Raw genomic sequence first — 24055 nt, forward strand, 5'->3', positions numbered from 1 at the left:
ATCTCAGTCCTAAATGGTCTATCCCATATCCTCAGACTGTGACCCCTAGTTCTGAACTCCCCCACCATCGGGAACATCCTTCCTGCATCTACCCTGTCTAGTCCTGTTAGAATTTTATAGGTTTCTATGAGATCACCCCTCATTCTTCTGAACTCCAGCAAATATAATCCTGATCAACTCAATCTCTCTTCATATGTCAGTCCCGCCATCCCAGGAATCAGCCTGGTAAACCTTCACTGCATTCCCTCTATAGCAAATGCATCCTTCCTCTCATAAGGAGACCAAAACTGCACACAATATTCCAGATGTGGTCTCACCAAGGCCCTGTACAATTGCAGCAAGACATCACTGGCTTGAATCCTCTTGCTATGAAGGCCAACTTACCATTTGCCTTCTTTACCGCCTGCTGCACCTGCATGCTTACCTTCAGCGACTGGTGTACAAGGACACCCAGGTCTCGTTGCACATTCCCCTCTCTCAATTTATAGCCATTCAGATAATAATCTGCCTTCCTGTTTTTGCTACCAAAGTGGATAACCTCACATTTATCCCCATGATACTACATCTGCCATGCATTTGCCCACTCACTCAGCTTGTCCAAATCACACTGAAGCATCTCTGCATCCTCCTCACAGCTCACCCTCCCACCCAGCTTTGTGTCATAGGCATTAAACATTCACTCCCTCCACCCCTGATGAACAGTGGCAGCAGTGTGTAGCATCTACAAGATGCATTGCAAAAACTTGCCAACTCTCCTTCGACAGCGCCTTCCAAACCCATGACCTCTACCACCTAAAAAGACAAGGGCAGCAGACGCATGGGAACACCACCACCTGCAAATTTCCCTCCAAGCCACTCACCATTCTGACTTGGAAATATATGGCCTTCCCTTCAGTGTCCTTGGGTCAAAATCCTGGAACTCCCCTCCTAACAGCACTGCAGGTGTGCCTACACCACGACTGCAGCCATTCAAGACGGTGGCTCACCACCACCTTCTCAAGGGCATTTTGGGATGGGCAACGAGTGTTGGTCTTACCAGCAACACCCACAGCCCCTGATAGAATTTTAAAAAAAAGGTCCTGTATGTAAGGGGCTAGAAAATTGCACATCCGTTATTTCCAGAGGCTAGGTGTCTGGAGTTTGCCGCAATGATAAGAGTCAGCTAATCCCCCCAGTCTGCGTTTCTTAACAGAGCTGTTTTTATTCAACTTTTGGACGAGTTCACTCCAATTACATAATTGCAGTTTCTGAATCGCTGCACGGTGGAAAGCGAACCAGTGACTCTCATTTGCGACTCGCACAGAGAGGGAGAGAGAGAGATGAGGAATGGTGCGTGAATGGGATCCAGGTTTCACCGTGGGGAGAGCCGGGAGTCTGCAATAGGTTTGAAGCGCTGGTAGCTCACCTCCCGTCCCTGAGCAATGTTTTGCAAGCCAGTGTGCCTGCACGTGATGCAACAATTGAGGTGCAAGCCCTGTGCGTGAGAGCGAAACAAGTTGCTGGATCTTGCAGAGTGCCTGCCCCTGACACCAGGGAGCACAGCAGCCGCCCAGCGGGCAGCCCACGACCTGCCGGCTCGATTTGAACCCCAGGATGGAGGAGCTCGCAGCTCCCACCGGGACCCAGATGGATCTCACTGGGAAAGTGGCGCTGGTGACAGGAGCGGCTCAGGGGATCGGCAGATCGTTCAGTGAGGCGCTGCTGAGATGCGGAGCAAAGGTACAATCTTGTCTCCCTCAACCTGTAGGAAGCGAGTTCAGCTGCTGAGTCTTTATACTTTACCTTGTTTAATGTAAATATTTTTACTCTCTCTCCCTTCTTTTCTCTTATACCACCCACCCCCTTTTCCACTTCTCCCTTCCCCACCTCTTCCCCCCACACACCTCTTTCCCCCCCTCCCCACTTCTTTCTCTCCCTCTCTTTCTCCCCCTCTCCATTTCTCCACCTCTCTTCCTTTCCCCTCCCTTCCTAATCTCTCTCTCCCCGTCTCCCTCTCCCCACCATCTCTCCCTCTCCCCCCATCTCTCTCTCGACCCCCCCATCTCCCCATCTCTCTCCCCCGTTGTCTCTTTCCCCCTTTGTCTCTTTCTACCCCCTCATCTCTCTCTCTCCCCCTCTCTTCCCCCTCTCTTCCCCCCCACTCTCCCCATCTCTTCCCCCCCACTCTTCCCCCTTCCCCCCACTCTCCCCCCTTCCCCCCCACTCTCTCCCCTCTCTTCCCTCCCCCCTCCCCCCTCGATCTCCCACCCTTCCCCGCTCTCCCCCCCTTCCCCGCTCTCCCCCCCACTTTCTCCCCTCTCTTCCCCCTACTCTCCCCCTCTCTTCCCCGTCCCACTCTCCCCCCCACCACGCTCCCGCCCGACTCTCCCACCTCTCTTTCCCTCTCCACTCTCCCATCTTTCTTCCACCCCAATTCTGTTCCCTCTCTTCCACCCCCACTCTCCACCCTCACTTCCACCCCCACTCTGCCCCACTTTCCACCTGCTCTTCCACCCCACTCTTCTCTCCCACTCCACTCTTCTCTCCCACCCCACTCTCTCCCCCCACTCTCTCCCCCTCACTCTCCCCTCACCATTCTCTCCCTCACCACACTCTCTTTCCCCCCACAATCTCTCTCCCCTTCCACTCACTCTCCCCCCCCATTCACTCTCCCCGCCCCCACTCACTCTCCCCGCCCCACTCACTCTCTCCCATACTCTTCCCTCCCAACTCCCCCCCATTCTGTCCCCACTCTCCCACCCTTCACTCTCCTGCCCCCCACTCTCACCCCTCTCCGCCCCCCACTCACCCACCCCCCACTCACCCACCCCCCACTAACCCACCCCCCACTCGCCACACCCCCACTCTCCCCCCCAACTCTCCCCCTCTACTCTCCCCTCTCGTCCTTCCCCCCACTCTTCCCCGTCTCCCTCTTCTCCCCCACCACTCTTCCCCCCACTCTTCCCCATCTTCCTTCCCCCCATTCTTCCCCCCACTCCCGTTCCCCTCTCCCTCCCCCACTCTTTTTCCCCACTCCCTTCCTTCCTTTCCCCCTCTCCCTTCCTCCCCACTCTACCCCCTCTCCCCACCACACCTCCCTCTCCAACCCCCCCAAACCTCCCCCTCTCCCACCCCCCACACCTCCCCCTCTCCCACCCCCCCACACCTCCCCCTCTCCCACCCCCCCACACCTCCCCCTCTCCCACCCCACCACACCTCCCCCTCTCCCACCCCCCCACACCTCCCCTCTCCACCCCACTCCTCCCCCTTTCCCGCCCCACTCCTCCTCTCTCCCCCCACTCTTTCCCCCTCCTCCAACTCCGCCCCCTCTCCCCAACTCCTCCCCCCCTTCCCCCCCATTCCCCCTCTCCTCCCCCACTCCCCCTCTCTTCCTACCTTCCCCACCCTCTACCCCCTCCATTCCCCAACTTTACCCCCTTCTCCCCTCTTCTCCCTTCCCCCCTCTCCCTTCCCCCCACGACCTTCCCCCCTCTCCCTTCCCCCCACTACCTCCTCCCCCTCTCCCCATCACTGCTCCCTCTTGCCCCCCCACTACCCCCTCTCCCTTCCCCCCATTGCCCCCTCTGCCCTCCACTACTCCCTCTCCCTTCTCTCCCCTCCCCCTCTCCCTTCCCCCTCTCCCCCATTCCCCCACTCTCCCTTCCCTCTCCTCCCCCTCCCTTCCCCCCTCTCCCCCACTCCCCCCACTCCCCCCTCTCCCCCACTCCCCCCTCTCCCCCCTCTCCCCCACTCCCCCTCTCCCCCACTCCCCCCTCTCCCTTCCCCCCCACTCCCCCACTCCCCCCTCTCCCCCCTCTCCCCCACTCCCCCTCCCCCTCTCCCCCACTCCCCCCTCTCCCCCCTCTCCCCCACTCCCCCTCTCCCCCACTCCCCCCTCTCCCTTCCTCCCCACTCCCCCTCCCCACCTTCCTTCCCCCCCCACTCCCCCCTCTCCCTTCCCCCCCACTCCCCCACTCCCCCCTCTCCCCCCTCTCCCCCACTCCCCCTCTCCCCCACTCCCCCCTCTCCCCCACTCCCCCCTCTCCCTTCCCCCCCCACTCCCCCACTCCCCCCTCTCCCCCCTCTCCCCCACTCCCCCCTCTCCCCCACTCCCCCCTCTCCCTTCCTCCCCACTCCCCCCTCCCCACCTTCCTTCCCCCCCCACTCCCCCCTCTCCCTTCCCCCCCCCACTCCCTCCCCCCCCCCACTCCCTTCCCCCACCACTCCCCTCTCCCTTCCCCCCACACTCCCTTCCCCCTCCCTTCCCCCACCCCCTCCCTTCCCCCACCCCCTCCCTTCCCCCATCTCTCTTCCCCCTCTCCCCTTCCCCCTCTCCCCTTCCCCCTCCCCCCCCTTTCCCCTCTCCCCCCCGCCTCTCCCCCCCACCTCTCCCTTCCCCCTCCCCTGCCTTCCCCCTCTCTCTCTCTCTCATTCCTTTTATGTCTAGGTGGCTCTTGTGGATTTGAATAGAAGTACAGGTGAAGCATGCAAGAAGGAATTGGATGGGGAGTTTGATGCTACTCACAGTGTATTCATAGTATGCGATGTGGGATCAGAAGATCAATTAAAATGTAAGTGGTTCAGGACAGGTTTATCCTCTGGAAGGAACGTACTGTTAGTAATGTGATCTGCAGCAGTGTGTTGGATTTATAATTTTGTACAGGTTACTGATTGAGGTATATAGTTAACATATCCTATGATAAATGTCAAATACACACGTCTAAGATATTTTGTATCTACGTCAACCAGATGTTGCCTCGTAGATGGGAAGCATTTTCATATCAAATGATTCCCACCATTAATCCATTTAAAACTAATGAGATGTCAGGAGTGCAAATCAGCAGCTTTTCCTACACTACAACAGTCATTACACTTTAACAAACTCTTCAGCGGCCATAAAGCACTTTGAGATGTCCGTGACCATGAAATCTGCTATGTAAATGCAAATCTTTTTTTTCTATAATACCTGTGTTAAGCTGCTAGGATAACCACAGTTGTTTCTGGAGAGTGCAGTATCACTTCAAAAAGAATCGAGAAGCCTCATCATAAATTCATTATTTTTAAAATGTGCAGTGCTTTTCGTCTATGTTGGTGGTATATAGCTAGTCACTAGAAGTGGGGAATGTATCAATGTGAGGGACTATTGAAGCCAAGTCAATAATTGCATTCTCCAGGGACTGAGATGAAGACCCATAATATTAAAGATGGGCAAAGGAGAAATATGTGGGATTAAAATAAACATTAACTTGTATTTATACAATACTTTGAATGATGTTAAACATCGCAGGAGCATAAATCAGGCCAAAATTCAGACCAAGGCAAAACAAATGACCAGAGACTTGGCAGGTTTTAAACCATACTCTCAGTACAACCAGCACATTGGGGAGAATGGGCAAATTTTCCTATTTTTTTGAAAATAATGAGCAGTGAACTAACTAGTTATTAACTAGTCATTTACAAAAAGTGAACACCATCAAAGATATGAGAGATCTTTTCCAGCAAACTCCTTCGAGCAGAGAAGGTGAACAGGATGTTTGATGGAGGTGTTTAAAATCATGAAGGTTTCGGGTAGAGTAAAAAAAGAGAGAATCGTTCCATTGGCTGGGGATTGTATAATGAGAGGGCACAGCTTTAAGGCAGAGACAATGGGCGGAATTTATGCCCTCCCCCCATGGTGTGTTTGATGGAGTGTGGGGGAGGCGTTTAATCAGACAGGAGGGGGGTGGGTCGGGACCCTGCTGCCTTCAAAGCCTGTGGACAGCCTACCTCCCCTGCTGCTAATTGAGGCCCTTAAGTGGGCAATTAATGGCCATTTAAGGGTCTTATCCCATGCCACTGGTATTAACCCGGCAGCAGGCAGGAGGTAATCAGTGTGGGGGAAGCCCGAAAAGTAAATCCTTGTGTGTTTGCTTGCAGGCACCTGGTGGGAGGAGGGCCCCTCATCGTCAGGCTCCCAGTGCCTGATCGAGTAACCTGACACAAAAAGTGGGGGCGTCCACTGAGAGCCACACCCCCCCCACCCCCCCACCCCTGTCCTAGCTGTTCTCCCCTCCCCTCCTTGTAAAACCTCCCCTCCTCTCTCTCCCCCCCAACCCCCCACCCCTCCCACCACCACCCACTGCCCATCACTCACCTGTGCCTGGGACCCTCCTCGATCTGAGGCCTTGAGCGGATGTGAAACCGGCAGCTGGCACCATCTCCCCAGTCGCACTGCCAAGCAACGAAGAGCAGCCAGACTCTGATTCACTGGGTCTCTGGAGTCCTTGATCCCGGGTGGCAGGCCTGGGTGCCACTATCCAGGCACGGCAAGCCTTCCCATAAAAGGGGTGATGTGGGTCCATCGCTGGCTTCCCTGTCACCTCCGTTAAATGCCACCCAATATGAGAAAAATCTGTTTGACACAACAAATGCTCAGGATTTGGAATGCACTTTTTGAGCATGTGGGGGAAACAAATTGAGTAGTAACTTTCAAAGGCCAATGGGGTAAATACTTAGAAAAAACATTGCAGTGACATGGGGAAAGGACAGGAAAGTGGGACTAACTGGGTTGCTCTTGGAAAGAGCTGGCGCATACTCGACGGGCCCAATAGCCTCCACTGGTGTACAATTCTATGATTCTGTCTTGGTTTAGGTGCTTTTAAGAAGACACTGGATCTCTTTGGAAGTTTGGACATAGTGTGTAACAATGCCGGCATAAACAATGAGAACAACTGGGAGCAAACAATCAATGTTAATTTGGTAAGAAAGGAAAGGTTCTTAAGTTATCTCACAGTTACCATTATCCCTGGCTGATAAAGTGGCAACCCCTCTTTACTTACAAAGATATGTCGCTTCAAAGTTGCTCATAATGGCTAATAAATTGCAGTGAATTGTATTTTTAATCCAGGATCCTGTTGTTTTGGGGTTGTACAGACCAGTTTAAATAGATACTTTTCTCCCATTTATAAATGATAAGAAAATTTTCAGTCCTATCATAAGAGAATTCAAGGTGGTGCTGAATTTCAAAGACAGTTTTTTTTTGGGAACATGCTCACTAAATTAATGTTGACGAGACTCCGTGCCATGTGATTGATAATTCAGAGGGCTTTAACAACATGCAGTATATTTACACCACCAGTAAATTTTGGAATTAGTCAGTTAATTCTCAGTTGAAAATTGGTGCTTCATTGATTTTTATTTCATGCTACCACATTTGTTTGAAGAAAGTTACTTTAGGCTATGGTTATATTTTGTCATCTGTCTGTATCTAGAGTAACTTGTTTATACAGCTGCTAGGGTCCCTGTTATATTGCCTGGAGGTGACTCCCTCCTCCCACAGTGCTTTGCAATGCAATGCATACTGAATTCTGGTCAGCAAGGAAGGGCTGTACCAACTCAAGCTCGCTGTCAAAAAGCAACATTTTAACATTTTGAGACATGCACTTGGGTTGGTGGTCTCCATTTTGTCAAAACACTAAGAGGACTCAGTTTGAATTTCCAAATCCCACCCCCAAGGAGATCCAACCAGCATGGTTTAAGCCTTGAACAGCAAAATACTGCGGATGCTGGAAGCCTGAAACAAAAACAGAAAATGCCAAGAATACTCAGCAGGTCTGACAGCATTTGTGGAGAGAGAAACAGAGTTAATATTTCATATCTGTGTATTATGTCACATCCGATGGTAAAGGCTGAGTTGTTCAAATCCTAGGGGGAGACTTGAAACAACTGATATAACCCATTTTTGTAATTTGTATGTTTCGATATGCAGGTTTTAAATTCAATAAGATCACCGAGTTTTTTTATAAAACTGAATTACTACTGTAATAATTACAAAAATCCCCTAATTAACCTGACTCTCAGTTACACCTTCATTAAGGCAACAGGAAAACTGATAGATTTAACAGACCTCTAGCAATGACAACCTGGAGAGTGGCATTCAAAACAAACTTCTTTCAGCTCTGGGTCCTTGCAGACATGTGGCTTACATGCTGGAGGCTTCACATTTGTAAAGCATCTTAAAATGCCTCTACTTAATACACATTCTCTTTTCTCCTTATCATCTTTCTCTTTGAATGTAAATTTTCCATTGTATCACTAGGCTTTTAACTTTAACTCTTCTAAAAATAACATCCTTTCATCCCACCAATTTTATTAAACTGAAAAAAACCCCATTGCTTGGCATCTACTAGCTAGATTAAGATTTCACCCACAGTCTTGAATGGTTTCTTTTAACAAATGCAAATTTACACTTTACCTTCTACATTCCTTACATTGACTTAATTAACATCTCAAAACTACTATACATCAAAGCACCCATACTAGCTGGTTTTAATCCAATTAATACACACATTGACACAGACCCCACTAGAAATATATTTAAAAAAATAATTTCCATAAACATTATTATATCTTCCTGACATCCCCCTCCTCATCGAAAAATGAACCGTCATTATTTTAAAAGACGGCTTCATTTTTAGTTAACCCATCTTGCACTATCTTCTATACTTACACTATTACATTACGAGATTCATGCATTAATGTAAGGATATATATACAAATCCTTGGTATCAGCAGAAATCATCCCAGTTCAGTGTCCAGGTTTTAAAAATGTCGAATCTTCCCTTCAAGCTTCAAACTCTTGATAACGTATCTGTATCAGATTCTCTCGCCCAGCGACATGTCTTTTGTCTGTGACATCTTTTGATTATCTGCTCCTATCACTACTTGATTGTCCCTACAACCACACCACCCCCTCCACTTCTCTCCCCCCACCCAACACCGCCCCCCCCTCACCCGCACCTTAAACCAGCTTATATTTCACCCCTCTCCTTGGATTCACCCAGTTCTGTTGAAGGGTCATGAGGACTCGAAACGTCACCTCTTTTCTTCTCCGCCAATGCTGCCAGACCTGCTGAGTTTTTGCAGGTAATTCTGTTTTTGTTTTGGATTTCCAGCATCTGCAGTTTTTTGTTTTTATCTCTTTGTTTAATTGACTGCCACTGCTCTTCAAGAAATGCCTACCTTGAAGAAGTTTTGTTCCTTTCTGCGACAAGATTTCCGTATCTCTCTTTTGCATTGTTCACCTTCATTGCTTTCCATTTCTCTCCTGGTGTTTGACAAGGTGTTTACTAAAACCTGCTTTCACAGCCATATCTCCTTTACATTCGTTTAGATAATATCACCAACTTCAACACCTCTGTGTTCTTTTGTTCTTTTGTCTGTGACATCTTTTGATTATGTGCTCCTATCACTGCTTGCTTGACTCTACAACCACACCACCCCCCTCCACTTCTCACCCCCAACCCACCACCAACACCACCCCCCCCCCATCACCTTAAACCAGCTTATATTTCACCCCTCTCCTTGGATTCACCCAGTTCTGTTGAAGGGTCATGAGGACTCGAAACGTCAACTCTTTTCTTCTCCGCCGATGCTGCCAGACCTGCTGAGTTTTTCCAGGTAATTCTGTTTTTGTTTTAGATTTCCAGCATCCGCAGCTTTTTGTTTTTATCGACAAGTTTTATCTGTAGATTAAATGGTTTCATGAATAGACTCCACCTGAATCACCTTGCATTTTTGGCTCATAGTTTGTCCAGAAGTTTTAAAGGATTGCGATCTGTATAAACAATTGTTTCTGATGAATTGTTTGCCACACAAATTTCAAAATGCTGCAGTGCTAACACCAAACCTAATGTTACCTTTTCAATTGTTGAATATCTTCTCTGTTGTGCATTCAACTTCCCTGAAAAATACCTTATCGGTTTTTCAATTCTAGTGTCAACCTCTTGTAACAGTACGGCCTCAATACCTATATCGCTTGCACCAACGGCCAACTTAAATTGCTTGGTGTAATTGGTTACTTCCAAAACTGGTGACGTCTTTAATTCAGTTTTCAAGCTATCAAATGCCTTCTGGCACTCCAGTTCCATTAAAACTTCCTGTTCTTTTTTAATAGCTCAGCCAGTGGAGCAATAACACTGCTGAAATTTGGCGCAAATTTCTGGTAAAACCCACTCATGTCCAGAAATCTCAAAACTGCTTATTTTGTTGTGGACACTGGGAAATCCATGGTAGCCTTGACTTTAACATTTCTCGGAGCCACCTTATCATGTCCAATGGTATGGCCTAGATACGTAACTTGTGCTTTTCCAAATTCACTTTTGGCCAAGTTCATCACCACATTAGCTTCTTGTAATCAAATAAATAATTCTTCCAGATGCTGTAAATGCTCCTCCCACATCTGACTGAAAACTATTAAGTCATCAGTATAAATAGCACAATTGCTTAGACCGTCAATTACTTTGTTTGTCAGTCTTTGAAATGTTGCAGTTACATTTTTCATACCAAATGGCATGACTTTAAACTGATATAGTCCATTTGGCATCACAAAAGCCGATATCTCCTTTGCTTTCTCTGACAATGGTACTTACCAATATCCTTTTAACAAGTCAATCTTTGTGATAAATTTTGATTGTCCCACTTTCTCAATACAATCCTCCACACATGGTATAGGATATGAATCCACTTTTGTCACTGCACTCACTTTTCAATAGTCTACCCACAGTATTTGTGTTCCATCTGGTTTCGGTACCAGTACAATAGGCAAACTCCAGTTACTGCAGCCTAGACTCAATGATATTATTTTGAAGTATGAAATCAATTTCTTTCTGTACGTGTGATAACTTTGCCAGATTTAATCTATAAGGATATTGCCTTACCGAAGATGAAACTGTCACAGAGACATCATATATAGCTAAATCTGTCATCCCTAACTTATTTCCACAAATAGCTTTGTGTGACTGCAATAACTTTTCCAAATCACTTTGACACTTGTTTGGAAGGTAACTCAATATTACATTTAACTTTTTGTGTATCTCTTCATTATCCAATTTGATTACCAGAAAATCAATTTCAGGATCCTCCATTTCTACTTCTTTCTCATTATCTGCCACCACTAACACCTCCTTTTGGTCCTCTTCCCTGTCAAAGTACTTTTTAAGCATATTTACGTGACGCACCCTCTGCTTTTTTCTTCTATCCGGAGTATTTATTAAACAATTTACTTCACTCAATTTATTTTCAATCCTGTAAGGCCCACTGTACCTTGCCTTTAAGGAGTCACCCAGTACTGGTAACAGAACTAACACTTTCTCTCCAGCAATAAAACTGAGCTTTAGCATTCTTATCTGCCTTCACTTTTGTTACTTGTTGTGGTACCTATAAATGTTTCCTAGCCAACTCACATGCTCTGTTTAATCTCTCTCTGCAGTTTGATACATAATCCAGAAGAGTAGTTTCTGGATTTTGACCCACCAATTTCTCATAACTCAATTTCAGCAGTCCCCTTACCTCATGACCATAAACTAGTTCAAAGAGACTAAAACAAGTCGATGCATTAGTCGTGTCTCTGATAGCAAATAACAAGAATGGAATTCCTCTATCACAGTCATGTGGATAATCCTGACAATACGTTCTCATCATGGTTTTTAAAGTTTGATGCCACCTTTTCAAAGCCCCTTGTGACTCCAGATGATAAGCCATTGACTTAAACTATTTTGTCTCCAAACTGTTTATTACTTCCTTAAACAGCAGTGACATAAAATGCAAATCCTGATTGTATTTCCTTAGGTAAACCATGTCTTGTAAAAAAAAATTAGTTAGCTCTTCCACAATCATCTTAGTTGTAATATTTCTTAAAGGTATCACTTCAGGAAACCCGATAGACACATTCATTATTGTCAGTAAATACAGATTTCCACTTTTAGGAAGGGGTCCTATACAATCAATCATGACCCTAGTGAAAGGTTTTTCAAATGCTGGTATTGGGATTAAAGGTGCCAGCTTAATCACTGCTTATAGTTTCCCTATCACCTGACTTACGCAACATGTTCTACAGATTTGATCACATCTCTATGCAATTCCGGCCAATAAAAATGTTTCTGTACTTTGTAATTCCTAAATGTCACCCATTGGAATTTCATGAGCAATCCTCAGAACCTTCTTTCTATACCCTAATGGGATAACAATCTGATGGACCTCCTTCCAGCTTTCATTTGCTGAGACATGCTTTGGCTTCCATTTTCTCATTAAAATATCACCCTTAAGGTGATATTCTGGAACACGTTTTGCCTGTTTCTGATTAAATTGTCTGATATAACTACTTTAATTGCAAATCCTTTTGCTGCAACTCAGCTGACTGCCTTGAGTTAGACACTTCAGCTGAAAGGTCCTCTCCTGTGTCTTTCTGAGCAATTAAATCAAACAGAGTGTCTGCTAATTGGGTTTCAATACCTTCTTCCTACCTTTGAACTGCCTGTCCTTGTTTTTCTTGCTTCACTCTGTGCCTGTGATCTCATTAACACACAACCTGGAAACAATCCAGGATGCTGCTCTTTAACACCTTTTTTGAAAACCCTTCTACAGGCTGATCAACTACCATAGGCATCACCCACATTTGTGATCCAGCTATATCATTACATAAATTGAACCCTTGCAATGGGCAGTTTTTTCCATCATCCCAACAGTCACTTTACCAGTTTTGTACTTACTTTTTAAATTTACCTTCCAAAGAGAATAGGTTCTCCATGAACCTGTTCCTGCAATACTCCTTAGGAACAACAAATATCACTATCCTACAATGTTAAGGGTTGACTAGCCCCTTTGTCTCTTAAGATTTAAACATCATTACTTACTCCGCCCTGTACGTATGGAAAGACTTTACCTTCACACACAAAATCTTTAAACAGTTCTGCAACCTGCTCCTCAGAATTCTCTTGGGTAAACTGTAAACACATTCCCACTTTTTTACCTATCACAGATTCTCCTTGTTTTACTTGCACACAAACCACTGGCTTTTCCTGTGCCTGAACCTTAGAACCCACAGTACTTTTATTTCCAGAACTTCTCTGCACCCCTATAATTCCAACAGATTTGCCCTGAAATTTCCAACACACCGACTGTGTGCCCCAGTTTATTACAATGAAAACACTTCAACTTTTGAATGTCACTTCTACCCTCAGCACCTTCCTTTTATTCTAAGAAAAAACTTGCTGGAAATTTGCAGCTACTCCTCTTCCCTGACTACCCAACTTCCTTTCCCTTTCCCACTTTTTCTCCTTTTCCAATTTGAAAGGGTGACAAAAAAGGTTTAATTCTATGTTCTAATTCATAATCATCAGCTATCTCTGCTGCATGTCTTAGCATTTCAACCCTTTGTTCCTCCACATGAGTTCTCACTACCGAAGGAATTGAATCTTTAAATTCTTCCAAAGGAATTACTTCTCTAAGAGCTGCATATGTTGTCTCTATTTTTAATGCCCTTTTCCACCGGCCAAAATTACTTTGTTTTACTCTTTCTACCAGAATATAAGTTTGCTCGGGCTGTTTTCTCATACTCCTAAATTTCTGCCTGTGTGCTTCAGGAACCAACTCATATACACTCAAAATAGCCTTTTTCACCACATCATAATTCACCGATACTTCTTCAGACAGCAGAGCATATACCTCATGCACTCTACCCACCAACCTGGATTGTAACATTAATATCCAGTTCTCCGGTGGCCATTTCATCTGTTTAGCTGTCTTCCCAAATGAAATAAAGAATGCTTCAATATCTTTTTCCTCAAACTTTGGAAGAGCTTGTATGAATTTAAACATCTCCCCACTGGGTTTTAGGTTAGAGGTTTTTTTCCTCATCAGACCTTTCCTCCAAATGTGCGGTCCCTCTTTTAACTTCCAGCCTTTTAAGCCGATATTCTCTGTCTCTTCCCTTGGTTCTCTCTTCCATAGCTAACTTTTCCCTCTGGAGATCAAGTTTTCACATTTCGATTTCTTTTTGAAATAATCTTTCTTTTTCTGCTACCTCTAGATCCAGTTTTTTCAGTTCCATTCCTTGTTCAAATTCAAGCTTCTTCATTTCTAACTGAAGTCTCACTACCTCCAGCTATGACTCACTGGTGTCAGGTATCACTTCCCGCTTCAAATGCTGTGCTATCACTTCAATTATACCTGCTTTCCTGGTCCCCACAAGTAACCCCAATTTTGATTTATCCGTTAGTTCTGTGAACTTATTCTTGGATGATTTTTGTAACCCAGCCAGAGTTATGTCTTCCACTCCCAGACAAGTCTTAGCAATTACCAAAGCCATTTTGCAGTCTCATCACTTCAAAATGACCTCACACCCACTCCTGAATTCAAAGGGCTTCCCGTACTCTTAGCCTTACAATTTACCAATTCCAAAAGGATCAAGGGGAAGAACTTTTCCCCCAGCGGGGGGTGGGGGGGGTGGGAGTGCAGGAGTGAGGCACACCGCCATTTTACGTGGGCGGGCCAATTAAGGCCATATCCGCCAGGAAGCGCTATGCGCTCCCTGCGCGGGGGGTGGGTGGTGGTGGGTGGTGGGGGTGGGGGGTTGGTGGGGTGGGGGGAGAATTCCCTTAGCTGAGAGTGCGCTCTTCCGTGCATGAGCGTGAAAGAGCGCACTCATCTCTCCGAGGCTAAGTGCTGCCTCAGGGAGATCGGCGCCAAATTTAAAAATGGTGAAGAGGCAAAAATAAAACTTCCCTGACATGTCCCTTCATGTGACACTGTCACATGAGTTGGGACATGTCCATCACTTTTAATCAAACATTTATTAAATTTTTAAAAACCCTCATGCAACCTCATCCCACCTGTGCTTTTTCTGAAGCCCGCCAGGGCTCCCGGCCACCCGCCAAGATTAAGGTTGGACGGGCAGGTCTATTAATGAGCTTAACTACTTTTTAAATGGCCTCAGTAGGCCGTTGACAGGTCGGCGGGTGCACAGCTGATTTGACTGCGCCCCCGCTGACCTGAAAATTGAAATGACGCAGGGTGACATCGGGAGTTCCGCCCAGCATCATCCGGCATCATCTTACATGTCGGCGAGCGGGCCCCGCCCCCCTGCTCTCCCGCTCACTGACCTCAATATCCTGGCCAAGGAATTTCAAATATATCCCGCAAAGAGCCCCCAATTATTATGACGCAGCTGATGGTAAAGGCTAAGTTATTCAAATCCCAGGGGGAAACTTGAAACAACCATTATAACCCATTTTAGAAATTTGTATGTTTCAAGATGCAGGCTTTGAATTCAGTAGTAATAAGACCACAGAGTGTTGAGAGGTATTTTATAAAACTAAATTAAACATTTATTAATACAAGAAAGATTGTAAACACATACATAAGGCTACAAAATTACTACTATAATAACTATAGAAATACCCTAATTAATCTGATTCTCAGTTATACCTTTGTTAAGGCAACAGTAAAACTCATAGTTTTAATAGACCTCTGGCTAAGCACACCCCAGGCAGTTGCATTCAAATTGAGTTTATTTCATCTCTGGGTCCTTACAGACAGATTTGAGGCTTACAGGCTGGAGGCTTCTCACACTCGTTGGATCTTAAAATGCCCCTACCTTACACACAATCTCCTTTCTCCTTTATACATATCTTTCTCTTTGAATGCAAATTTTTCATTGTATCACTAGGCTTTTACTTTACCTATTCTAACAATAACATCCTTTCATACCACAAATTTTATTAGTAAGCTGAAAAAAATAAACACACTGCTTGGCGTTTTCTAGCTAGGGTAAGATTTCACCCGAATGATTTCTTTTAACAAATGCAAGTTTACACTTTACCTTCTACCCTCCTTACATTGACTTAATTAACATCTCACAACTGCTATACATCAAAGCATCCATACTAGCTGGCTTTAATCCAATTAAGACACACACAGACACATGTAGGCACAGACCCCACTAGAACTCTACTTAAAAAAAATAATTTCCAAGCACATTATTATATCTTTTGTTACTGTGACCTTTCTTCATGACTGGGAAAAATTGGAGAAGTAATAGTTTTTGAACAAGAGTTGGGTGGGACAAGGGCAAAGGAAGGCCTCTGATAGGTTGGAAGACAGGAAAGATTGAATAGCAGAATTGATAGTCTTCCAGGACCAAAGGGAATGGTGATGGGGCAAGGAATGAAACAAAAGGTGTGCTGCCATCTGCCCTTTGGCTCCAGAAGACTAACTTTTCTGTCAGTCAACCTCTCTAGTCTTTCACGCTGTCACAGACATTCCTTATGTCCTTGTCCCACCCGCCCCTTGCTCAAAACATGTTACATTTCTAACTTTTCCACATTCTGACGAAAGGTCACATACCAGAAACATTCACTCTGTTTCTCCCTACACATTTTAAGCCTCGCTTGACTGCAGTCATGCATGACATGTCTATGTGGGGGAAGATTCACCCAAAATGAGAAGAGTGAATAGCCTTATAATTGCTACAATCTGTGGTCAGATAGGAGTTTGAGTCTGCAGTGTTGCTGCAATCTTTGCCTTGATGCCAAACAGTAATAGCTCAGCACCTAGGTAAGAACAATAATATGATTATGATCAGATACTGTAAAAATGATCCAAAGGTGCAGGCTGCCTTAAGTAAACAGAAAAGCATCGCCAAAATAAACAAAGGCCGTGATTCAACCAGGGACACAAAGTAAGATGAATATTATGAGCTGAAATCCCCGTAAAGATTGAAAATAACTATTTCAAAGTAATACCAACCAACAATTAAGGAGTTAACTTTCTGATCTCTCACTGCACTTCGGAAGTTCAGATGCATATTGCGTATAATTTTCCCACCATTTTTAAAACAATGTACCAGAGGCCTCTTCCTGTGCTGTAAGATTCTTTCAGCCCGGCTCTTCATCGTGGCTGTATGACAGAGCCATTCACTTAGTCCTGCACCCTTGCTCTTCCCCCATAGTCCTACAAATTTCTCTTTCTCCTGTATAAACCTAATGCTGTTGTGAAAGTTACTATTCAATCCTTTGTCACCAACCTTTCAGGCAATGCATTTCAGATCATCAGAACTCGCTGAGTGTAAAAACAAAATCTCGCCATCTCCTGACTGGCTTTCTTTTTTTACTGTGTGGCTGTGTTGATTCACCTGCCAATGGAAACTGTTTTTCCTTGTTACCACAACTTCTCCAAATTTTGAAAGCTGATTAAATATCCTCTTAAATTTCTCTGCTCCAAGGAGTTTTAATAGTTTTTCTCGGTTACTGAAGTTTCCCACCCCTGCTCAGGACAAATCATGCACAGTATATGCCCAGGTTTCCATTATATGCTCCCTGCAGGCCATATGTGTCACTGCTGGGGAATAATATATAACAAGGTTAATACAGGCAAACATCTCATCACTGAATACCTAACCCAGACTTGTACTTTATCAGCAGGTAACTGAGATTTTTAGCTGATTTAAAATAAGTTGTACTTTCTAAATGCCAGACCTCGGTGATAAGAGGAACATACATGGCTCTGGAGTACATGAGCAAAGAGAATGGCGGAAAAGGAGGAGTTATTGTGAACATGGCATCTTTAGCAGGTAAGAGAGGGCCTCTAATGGTTTCCTTAAAAAATGCGGCTATCAAGGCACTTTATTTAGCAGGAATACAATTCTGTTAAAATGCTGCAGAGAAGTCCTCAAAAGAAGGATGTACTTTATCATTGTGTGAAAAGTTGTTCTCTTAGGGGTAAGGAATGGCTCTGGTTACAGGTGCACTGACGCTGGGATAAAAATCCCAAATTTTGGTCTGCCAACCTGCAATTTCCTATTCATTTTTATGACTGCTTGCTGGGATCTCAGAAGGACAGGCAAGTGGAGCTAATTAGGTAGCTGTTTCTTTCCGAGCTGGCACAGTGGACTCATAGACCTCCTCCAGTGCTCCATAATTCTATGGGATTGTTTCGATAACTGTAGGCTGAGTCCATGCAGACTCTATGATCTGTGTTCGTGGAGCACAGCACGAGCAGAACCTTTGCCGCTACTGTGATTACACTAAAAGCAAAGATTTCAGATGGAACTTGACCATGTAAACATGCATCACGGTGGAGAGAAAAGACTGTGTAGCGTCAAGGGCAGGGCTCCACGGAACTGACGGCTGAAATTTAGGCAAACATTTCAATGGAATTGGGTGAAGCAGAAAAAATTAAAATCAAGCACAGAGATGAAGGTGCCGGCATTTCCTCTTGGAAGGGCGTTTTGCGGGCTGGGCCCTTTCACGGCTCGTAGACTGCACAACTGACTGGCATGTGACTTTGCCCAGGATTTTGCCCTTTTTCTGCAGGATTCAGCTTCATGGTGCAGTTTGCAAGCTGTGAACCAGAGCAGGAGCACAGATGCGGAGGTTGGCTGACAGGATCACCTTGGCTGTCAGCAACAGCAGCACAGCTTCCAGCTTGATTAAAAGTCCCCCAGCTCTTCCACGCTTCACTTTCCCGACCCATCCCTCACTCACCCATGCCCCCTCCACGCATCCCATGTATCCTCTATAGTCATTCACCCAGCATCCGCTATGTACGGCTCCCAGATTCCTCCCAATATCAGTGGAAAAGATTTTACATTCTTTTGTGGGGGGGGGGGGGGGGGGGGGGGCAGGGCGGGGAAACTCTCACCATTTAATAGAAGCCTCCATCAAACAGATAATTTGTTCATTATCATATTGCTGTTTGTGAGAGCTTGCTATGTGCAAATTGCTGCCGCATTTCCCATACTAGTGCAGTGTCGACACTTCAAAAGTGCTGCACTATCTGCAAAGCACTTTTGAGATAACCTGAGGTTGTGAAAGGCACTATAGAAATGCACATAATTCTTTTCTGAAGAAGGGATCTGTTCAAAACGCCTTCCTGTCTTTTCTCTGGGTGAACACTGCATAACCTGTTATGTATTTCCAGCAGTTTCAAGATTTAAAATATTTTCAATCTTTCTCTTCACTTTGTATTTATAATATTTATGACAGTGTTACAGTAAACAACCCATTTTATGTTAGACTAACCATGTTTGAAAAGGGTTTCTGGATACTTAAAGACGACTTTATTATCGATGGACTTTGATTCATCGTTGTCCCATCCTCCAATGCCACTGTTTCTTTTTTCAGGAGACATTTTATTTTTCTGAGGATTTTCTTGATTTTTCTAATCAAGTTTGTACTTCTGGCAGAGTGAAATCCATAATGGGCAAACCTTTGGTTGTCAAGCTTTATAAGGGAAGCACTGTGATGTTTTCTTTCCCCATCCATTAAGTAAGAAAGGGAAGAAAACATTTTGTAAATATAACACCGTCTGTTGGTGTTTTCTTATGCAGTTTCTTGGCACTTAAAGCTACGCCATTGGCAATATGTAGCTATTCTCTCTGATAAGCTAATATTCTCAAGGTAGGGCGGCGATTTAAAAACAGATGTTTCTGAACTTTTTGCATATTGGGGAACTGATCGCAAGTGTCAACACACCCTCAGGGGAACCCACTACCGTAACTTCTCCCAGGAAAAATACTTTTAGCTGATTGATATTTTATTAATGCGGGCCGGCTTCTCACTGCTTTATGCTTGGTGAGTTGGAGGATATGCAGCTTTAGTTATTTGGTAGTACAGAACTTGAGTCTGGCTGAAAAAAGAGACATGCCGTTGAAGCTTTTCATTTTGCACTCGTCAGGACAAATGCAAGAATGCAAAATTTCAAAAGGAGCAACAATTTATACCTCATGAGAAAAGGGTGCTTCGACAGCATGTCACTTTATTCAGCAATGTTCAACTTTGGAACTGGAGAAATGTGAAAAAATACGATTAACTGTGGCACATGAAGGAACCGTATATTATGTGTAGGACTTTTATTAGGTGCTCCTGTCTCATGCTCAAACAAGTTAGCAGTATAGCTCCAGCATCCTGTTAGTTTTTATCAGTTCTTGTTCTGCAATTACTAGGGCATGCCAAGTGGGGAGAGCCTCTTCCCGGGCTGGATCAACATCTTTCATTACAGATATTCCTCATTTTACAATTGTGCGCCATTTCTCTACATCAATCCCAGCTGTATGCAAGTTTTTCCACACCTTGAAAATGTTACATAGGAGTATGCCATTCAGCCCCTCTCACGCCTGTTCTGTCATATGCAGCATAACCGTGTTTGTAAATCTGATTGTACCAAAATGAAATCCCCCTCAATCTTCCATGCAATTTGCTGACATTTGAATTGTACACAAGGAGTAACTTAGCATTGATGTATCTCTTTCACTCCGATTTCAGTGCTGTGTTATATAGTGGAAAGCTGGGTTTCTTTGGAGTTGAGTTTGCTCCATAGTAACAAAGGCCTGAAAGGAGCTTTCAGCCCTGTTGATTGCCTCTGGTGATCATTGTAAATTAAAAACACCGTAATTACTTTTGGGCATAAAGTAGCTTGCCTAAAACTGAACCATTGATGGCTTGTATCAATGGAGGTTGAGATCTCCTATTCTGCTTCTGAAAACCCTCTGACCCACTGTCCTCGCAAGCAGTAGATTGATCCCCGCTGGAAAAACTTACCAATGATGTTGATATTCTGTGCAGTGTTAGTTGGTTCAATTCCAGAAATACCCCTTTCTGTACGTGGTCACTAAGTTTAGGTTGTTTCTAATACGGATCCAAAGACGCTTAAATAAATATGTATTACTTGTGTTTCTCGGTTAGTTTTGGTAACTTGAGCATAACAATAGATTTCTGCATCTATCAGATGTTCCGCTGATGAACAAGAAAAAATGGCCATTGGTAGCATGACAAATGATATGTTGAATGAGCGTTCTTTATCCTCAGCTTTCTACTTTACCCAATAAGGACGACAAAGGAAAATATACTATCTCATAACTGTGTAGTTTGTCTGTGAAATCTCTGTTAAATCGGAAAATTGGACAGGAAGCAAAGAAGAGGGATAAACAAGGGACTTTCAAGTTAGCAAACTGTAACTAATGGAATGCAGCAAGGATCAGTGTTGGGGCCTCAGCTGTTTACAAAGAGTCAGAGACTAATGTATCTAAATTTGCTAATGATACTGAGCTAGGTGGGAATGCAAGCTGTGAGGAGGACACACAGAGACTGCAAAGAGATACAGGGTTACTGACTGGGCAACAAGGTGGCAGATAGAGTTTGATGTGGGGAAGTGTGGGGTTATTCACTTTGATACTAGGAATAAAAAAGCAGAATTTTTTTCAAGGTATGAAACTTGTCAGTGTTGATATTCAGAGGGACTTCGATGTACTCATACAAGGATAGCGGAGTCAGCATGTACATATAGCAAACAATTGGGAAGCTAAGTTGCATGTTGGCCTTTATTGCAAGGGCATTGGAGTGCAGCAATAAAGAAGTTTTGCTACAATTGTACAGGGCTTGAATGAGACCATACTTGGAGCAATTTTGCTCTCCAAGGAAGGATATAATAATTGCAATGGTGGCAGTAAAGTGAAAGCTAACTAGATTTGTCCCTGGATAAGAGGGTTGTCCTATGATGACAGGTTAAGTTAATTGGGTCTATATCCTCTGGAGTTTAGAAAAATGAGAGGTGATCTCGTTGAAATATAGAAAATTCTGAAGGGGTTTGACAGGGCAAATAGAGAGGTTGGCTGAGGAACCTAGAACACGGGGGCACAGTCTCAGGATAAGGGGCTGATCGTTTAGGACTGCGATGAGGAGAAATTTCTTCACTCAAAGGATCATTAGTCTTTGGAATTCTCTACTACACTGGATTGTGGTTGCTCCAGCATTGAATATATTTAAGGCCGAGATAGACAGATTTTTGTATCTTGCGGAATAAAGGGATATAGGGCAACAGGTGGGAAAGCGGAGTTAAGACAGAATACCAGCCATGATCATATTTAATGGCAGAGCAATCTCGCTGGGCCGTGTGGTCTTTTCCTCCTATTTCATATGTTCTCGGCAAAGAGGAAGGAGGAGTGAGGCTCTCCAGAGAAGGCAGTACTCACCATGGGTTTACAGGGAACATCTCTCCTACCTCCACCCCACCCAGTTTCAATGCCTGATTCAACAAGGATTGGTCAAGAAACTGTGCCACCTTTCTCACCAGGACCTGCAGCCTTACACAAGGGTGAGGATGGTGCTGCCAGTGAGCAGAACATTAAACTCCTGAGACCAAATCATTCCAGATAGCGAACGTCTCCCAGTAAACCATCCATCGCTAAATGCAGGAGTACATGGAGGCCTGTATTTGAAGCAAGGAATTTTACCGTATTCTCTTCAAGCAAAGAGAAGTGGGATGATGGGGTGTATTGTTTTGTCATAATACTGGGGTTTCCAGCAGTGCGGGTAGTCATCGCACACACATGGCTTTGAGGGCTGCACATGTCAATGGGGCAAGGTACAGGAATCACAAGAGCTACCATTCCATCAGTGTTCAGTCGGGGTGTCAGCATGCACAGACCATCATATGGGTGAATGCCTGTCACCTTGGCAGCAGCCATGATGCCTTCACCCTGAGACAGTCTGTCATTCCCACCAAGAGGTACCAGAGAGTGGCTGCTCAGAGATGAGGGTTGCCCCCACCACCACCACTGCCCGCTGCCCCCACCCCACCCCCCCACCCCCCCGCTACACCTGACTCATCTGCCATGTCTGCCAATCCAGGATCTGGGTGTGCATGCTCATTAGAGTTCTCCTGTAAGCCACCCTATCACATTTTTCATCTGTGTCCTCTAAGCAGAACTCATCTGCATTCTCGCCTTTCAAGGATCCGGCACATGAGCTATCTTTTCCCGCTGGCCTTGCGATACTCTACTCATGCCTAGTGACTTGCCGCGTGCAGATTCCCATTCTATGCTGGTCCCTAAAGTTTCCACAGTGCCAGTACCTGAACTGGTACTTGTGACTGTCAGATCAAATGATGAAGTTTCTTCATCGGTTGGTGTGGCGTTACTGTCTCTTTCTCTCCTGAGGCTGTTGGGGCTGGGCAGACCATAGATCTGGTGCATTTGAAAGCTGAAAATAGGTGGGGAGGGTTGGGGTGAGGGAAGGGGGCAAGGGGTAGTGGAAAGCAAGGGAATCATGGTCATACCATCAGCATGTTGATAACAGGATGAAGGTGAGCTGGTTGTTAAGAAGGAGCATTAGGCAGTAATATAGTCATCCCAGGTGCTGTCAGCAATGCTGAATGCTACGGGCTCCGTCACAGCCAGATTCATGATGCAGAGCATGACCTCTTTGTTGGGGGCTCAGGGGATTCAGGGGTGCCTGTCCCCCACTGTTTCTGTTCCTCTCCCTTCTATTGCGTGCCACCTTGTCCCACAGCAGAGAGAGAAGAATGTCAGTGATTGTGTAGCCTGTTTTTGAGTGATATGCCTGCCATAGCTGGAGCTTTGTGGTGGCAGTGAGAGGTGGGTCTGAGACTGGCATCATTGGAAGATGGCTGGAGTGAAATATCTCAATGTTAGGCCTGAGTCCTGACTGCTCATTCAACAGTGTGTGAGATAGGTGGTATGGTAGGTAGCGAGTGTCACACAAAAATTCATTGGCTGACCTTGACCACTCAGATGAGGTCATTGAAATTCTTGTGACATAGTTGCCAGGGCTTTGAAGCCAGACTTGAATTGATCTCCCTGATCATTTGTTCCCGTTCCTTTCAGGGTGTGGTTCCTGATAGCTTTCTGGTTTCCACCTGGATACATGACCTCTCTGTTCCCATCCACCTCCATGGCCTAGACCTCCAGAGCCACATCTGTGAACCTGGGAGCCCTTGTCAGCCCTGATGCTCCCTTTGCTTTGTTTCAAATTGGGGTACTAGCAGGGCAGTACCCCTTTTAAGAGGGGAAGACTGCCTTTTCCACTAGCTGGAACACATGCTATCTTTGCATGTCACCAGGCCCCATTGTGAGCATTCAGCCAGCAGCAAGAGTCCCGCGCGGTTGAATACCTACCTGATTGTAGCCATGAGACAGCTTGAAATTTGCGTACCGCCCACTTCAACCTCATGCTGATGGATCAGGAAAAACAGATGCAGATGAATCTTTAGCCCTTTGTTTAGAAGCTGCAATCACTTCTTGGTAGACCTGGGGCAAAAATTTCACAATAATCTTCCCATGGTCAACTTATTGCAAGGGGATTGGAGTACAGGAATAAAGAAGTCTTGCTACAGTTATACAGGGTTTTGGTGAGACTGCATCTGGAGTATGTGTGCAGTTTTGGTCTTCACATTTAAGAAAGGATACACCTGATTTGGTACAGAGAAGGTTCACTAAATTGGTCCCTGGGATGAGGGAGTTGTC

The 24055-nt window shown here is 45.3% G+C and overlaps 1 protein-coding gene across 2 annotated transcripts in view; it reads left to right on the forward strand.

Moving 5' to 3' along the window:
• The first annotated feature begins 1218 nt into the window (after positions 1–1218).
• The window catches only part of hpgd (15-hydroxyprostaglandin dehydrogenase), an 83318-nt gene continuing 60481 nt past the window's right edge, over positions 1219–24055 (forward strand). For both annotated transcript variants that reach the window (XM_041186096.1, XM_041186097.1), the window contains exons 1-4: positions 1219–1719; positions 4427–4550; positions 6611–6717; positions 17269–17365. In XM_041186096.1, coding sequence (XP_041042030.1) covers positions 1594–1719; positions 4427–4550; positions 6611–6717; positions 17269–17365 — 454 coding nt within the window. In that variant the 5' untranslated portion in view covers positions 1219–1593. The remainder of the gene's footprint in view (positions 1720–4426; positions 4551–6610; positions 6718–17268; positions 17366–24055) is intronic.

Source organism: Carcharodon carcharias, chromosome 4 (genome assembly GCF_017639515.1).
Source record: "Carcharodon carcharias isolate sCarCar2 chromosome 4, sCarCar2.pri, whole genome shotgun sequence".
Lineage (NCBI taxonomy): Eukaryota > Metazoa > Chordata > Chondrichthyes > Lamniformes > Lamnidae > Carcharodon > Carcharodon carcharias.